This window comes from Kryptolebias marmoratus, linkage group LG8 (genome assembly GCF_001649575.2).
Source record: "Kryptolebias marmoratus isolate JLee-2015 linkage group LG8, ASM164957v2, whole genome shotgun sequence".
Taxonomy (NCBI): Eukaryota; Metazoa; Chordata; class Actinopteri; order Cyprinodontiformes; family Rivulidae; genus Kryptolebias; species Kryptolebias marmoratus.
Window position 1 is genome coordinate 5,081,667 of NC_051437.1, and position 4,750 is coordinate 5,086,416.

The 4,750-nt window shown below is 37.7% G+C and overlaps 1 protein-coding gene across 1 annotated transcript; it reads right to left on the reverse strand.

The window, feature by feature from the left end:
• Nucleotides 1–175: 175 nt before the first annotated feature.
• LOC108229009 (UDP-glucuronosyltransferase 2B31-like) lies at nucleotides 176–3,317 on the reverse strand. The gene is made up of 2 exons (XM_037977012.1): nucleotides 3,231–3,317; nucleotides 176–2,665 (listed from the first exon to the last, which is right to left on the reverse strand). Exon 2 carries the CDS (start codon nucleotides 2,661–2,663, stop codon nucleotides 1,065–1,067), a length of 1,599 nt encoding a protein of 532 aa, XP_037832940.1. The 5' UTR covers nucleotides 2,664–2,665; nucleotides 3,231–3,317; the 3' UTR covers nucleotides 176–1,064.
• Nucleotides 3,318–4,750: the final 1,433 nt, after the last annotated feature.

The following is a 4,750-nucleotide window of genomic DNA, read 5'->3' on the forward strand; positions in this document are numbered from 1 at the left end:
AAATCTTAACACTTCCTGCTTAACACTTAACACTTGCTGTTCCTGTTCAAAAGAAGCTTTGTTGACAATATCACTGAAATGTCTCCTGTAACCACAAAGAGAAATACAATTTGTTAAACCTTTTTTACTATATTTTTATTAGATAAATGCACACATAAAAACCATCAACATTCATTTTTCACATGTTAAACAATTTCACAGTCAAATGAACAGATTTAATCTCTGCATAAATTATGTTTTTTAATTTGTCTTAGAAGAAACATTAAAACACAAGTGTAACTGAACAGAAACAGGCTTATGGTAGGCTTTACGAAGGTGAGTGCCTCAAGTACAATCTAAGATATACACTCACTCAGTTTAGAGTTGTACTGAGACCAGGGGTATCAAAAATTATGTCTTCACACAGAAAAAAGAGGAATTTCACAGAATGTGGGTTAGAGGCACCCCAAATGAGCTAAAGGCTCATTAAAACATTGTAAGTGGCTTTGTCATCTGGCATTAGTGCCAAGCGTAAGAGGAGTGAGTGGGACAGAGTGTGTAAAGCTGTCAATGCTGGGTCACAAATGTGCTGAGGGCACACTTCTGCTGGCGGTGCACTTCTGTGGTCAAGGCATTTCCACAACCACAGAGGCACTCAAAGGGCTGGTACAATGCTCTGAAACTGTTGTTTAACCAACATTAGTTAGTCTGATGATTTGTGTAACCAGTACACAAGCTGCAGATAAACAGATTTCAAAGAAAGTCTATGAAAATATTTCTTCAAATGTCTTTATTGTTTAATATTTTAATGCTTAACTGACATGTAGTATTTGTCTGTATATAAATTACATTTAAAATGAAATCAAGAGGCACAGAGATGTACTGTTTGTAAGATTTGTAGTTGCATACAAAAATCAATGTAATATCTTATTATTTTTATTTTTAATTTTTAAAGATATGATAAAGATACCATAGTTTTTATTCATTTCTAAAAACTAAACATTTGGTGCCTGTAACTAAGAATAAATTTTTGCTGTGGTTAATCTAAATGTTACAGAGGCAAGCTTTATTAACCATTGCCTTATCTATTCAAACTTGAACTTCTTCCATTTTAGCAAATAATTAATGTAGCATCTACAGGAAACAGAGATCAATGCAACGATAAGCAAAGTAACTGCTACAATAAATGCAATCACATCTAGACAATAGTAGGCATACCATGGCAGCTTATAAGACTCAGTGCGCAGGTGTGCTGCACCCTTGTGCCTCATGACGTACTCCATCCAGAATACAGCATTATCTATGGGTTTTATAGGTTTGTCATGATGAAGCTGTGACAATTTGATCATATTCTGCTTGTAGGGCTTCTCTGGGTCCAACATATTCTTTAGAGCACTTGTCAGAGATTCAACATTCATTGTTGCCACTTCAACTATCTCAGCAACACCTCGGGCCTTTAGACGGACCATGTTGTCATACTGGTCAAAGATGAGTGGAATACCCAGAACTGGCACAGCATGGTAGATGGCCTCATAGATTCCGTTGGTGCCTCCATGTGTGACAAAGACTTTGGTTTTAGGGTGGCCAATGAGATCATTTTGAGGTAGCCATTCAACCAGCATGGTGTTGTTCCCCAGAGTGTCTGGTCTTTTCCCAATATGTCTCCATACAACCTTCTGAGGGAGCTTTGCAAATGCAGAGGCAATGATTTCTGATACTTCAGAGCCAAGGTTGCTCAGAAGGGTACCCAAAGTCATGACAATAACACCATGTTCACCAGAGTTCTGCACAAATTCTTCTAAATATGATGGCAGAGGCTTGGAAGGTTTACCCTGGAAACCCCCAATGTAGATAACATTAGGCATGGTGGGACGAGGGAGCTCAAAGGTAAAATCAACCCGCATTAACCAGAGATCAGCTGCTTGTATTAGAGACAGTATGCTTACATTCTTTCCAAAATATTGATCACACACAGCTTGGTATGGGGGATTACAGACATAATGAGACATGTAGACCAACATGACATAATAAATTAAATTTTTGGTTCTTTGAAAATAGTTCATTTTGTCAGTGAAACGGGACAGCATAACAGGGATGTAGGACAATGGAGAAGGAGCAATAGCAAAATGTGCTTCTCCACTTAAAATCCAGCGAACATTGAAAACCAAAGGAAGCTTAAGATAATGTGCCACCATCACCCCTCCTGGAAAAGTAGGGTCTGTTAGAAAAAGATCATATCCTGTTTCATTCAGCTGACTAAGTAGTGTCTTATTTTCAAGGATACTGACGATTAGCTTTGCCATATTCTTATGACCTTCTCTGAAAAAGTCAGCGCCATTTCTGTAAAACTCAAAAAATGTCCATAGTGAGCCTTGATTGCGACGAATCTTCATAGATTGCTTCAAAAGAGAGGTCATAGCAGCTTGGCTCTCGAAGTGTTGAAGCTGATTCGTGGAGATTGTGATGGAGGTGTAATAGGGCGAAAATTCAGAAACATACCAACTGGTAGAGGAACGAAGCAATGTAATTTGATGGCCCTGAGAATGCAGTGCCTCCAGAAGGATTTTCATGTTAATCCAGTGACTCCCATCTACTGGGAAGATCAGCACTTTCCCACCGTTGCCACTGTACAGCAAGGATGCTGAAAACAGCAGAAGGAATGGCAAAGCTGGATGTGAATTCATTGCTATAAAAGAAACACAAAATTTAATAAACAAATATTTGTAGCCTACATTGACTCATTGTGAGGAACATGTTATAACATTTCTAATGAACATGGCTATTACAAACATAAGAAATTCAACACTTTTTAAAAAAACATATCAATAAATATTTAGGAAATACTTTTTGTGATGCGTATCACCATTATGAATGCAGCTTGCACTATGTTCATCATGTCAGTCTACTGCACTGTTTTCAAGATAAGGTTTTCCGTGAAACAAGTTGAAATAATCTGCAAAAATTGATTTAAAGGCACCTGCACAAAAGACTTTAAGACAGGTCTGAGAGGCCTTCTGGCTGCCTGAAACTGATTTCTGGATGGACCAAAGCAGCATAAAGGGTTGAAGCCACAGCCAATTCTGCCCCTCAACATGAGGGGGAAGGTTGCAGCTCATAAAGTTTTTTTAGCTGCAGTGTTTTTTAGATTTTTAAAGACAAAAATATTGCACTTTTTTTGTTTCAAATATTTAAATTAATACTTTTGGTAAAAAGATGAAAAATGATTGATTTAAAACAAAAAAGGTCCTCACCTCAAGTCTTAGTGGCTTCAGTTTCTTTGGTTTCCAGTCCAAACTAACTAACTTATGAGACCACACTGATGAGGTCCAGGTTCAACACAGGTGAATGTGTAACTTGATTTCATTAAGTGAACTTATCTAACAGGCTGCCTCTAAATCCAAAGGAATTTTAATTGTTCCTCCCTAAGCCTTCTGCAAATATATAAAAGTTTGTTTTACTAGTTGTTTTTTCTGCTCTTTAGCACCCATTTAAACAAGATTTACCCACAACCAAAGCATTGCCCTTATCCAAATCCAATTAAATCAGAAATTATATGATACTTGTATCATATAAAAGCACTCCAAAATACACTAAAGGTAGGTACTTTTTACACATGACACATCCCACATCACTAATTTTCCAGTTAGTCACATACAAGTGCCCTGTTATTTAAATTTGATTTTGGTAATTTAAATAATTATTTCATTTTTGGTCATTCATTATAGTCTATGCACATTTACTATTTCTTTAATACCTTTAATCATACTTTGGGAAGCCTATAGAGGTTCAACATATACATGTGTTGTCCAGTATTCCAGCTTATAGTGTGTCAATATGGATGCGTTTGTGTTTCAGGTGAAGCCCTCAGAGAGTGCAAATCTCTGCCAAATAGTGCGGTCATGGTGTGGAGCTGCTTCATACAAGTAACATATTTGTGACAGCGGTCTGAATTATTGGGACCAATTACACTGTCATAAACAAAAGATGGCCGCAATACATAATACAGCCCAGTAATTATAGGGTAACATTCAGAGTACTTACTGCCAACATGTCCTTACAGCCCCCAAAATTGACACCAGTGCAACACCTCTAAGTGGTAAAGTCTACCACCAAACAAGAGACAGCGTGAAGACCAAGCAACTCTCAACACAGATCAGTGACAAAGTTATGGAGAAGTACAGATCAGGGTTAGGTTATGAAATGTATCCCAGAACCCTAAACATCCCACAGAGTTTCATTAAATCCATTATTAGGAAATCGAAAGATGACGCACCACAGCAAATCTTCCAAGAGAAGATTGTCCACCAAAACTCTGTGCAAGGAGGGCAATAATCAAAGAAGCAAGTGGTCAAATATAACCCTGACAGCAGGTCTTCTGCCCAGATGAGAAGATCTGTTCATAAATCACTAAGAGCTGGGCTTCATGGAATAGAGGCCTGGAAAAAGAGTCGTTAACAAGGGTTATGTACAAGGCTGTGTATTGCAAAGTACTACTCATGAGTGGGCTCTGCTGAAATGGGGACTTTAAAGGAAAGGTCAGATTGTTGATGTTCTGTTAAATAGTTATCAATGTTTAGGACTTTACCAGCTGTAACATGAGTCATAAAGCACGGACTATGGAGAAAAGGGCAGAAGTTTTCCAACTCATGGCTCAGGCTAATGGCTAGCCATTGAGGGCCATTGTTTTTTAATCTTTTATTGTGTGATCTAAAAATGTTTTCTCAAAAACAACATACCAGTGAGAAAGAATGCTACATAAGCTAATATTAAG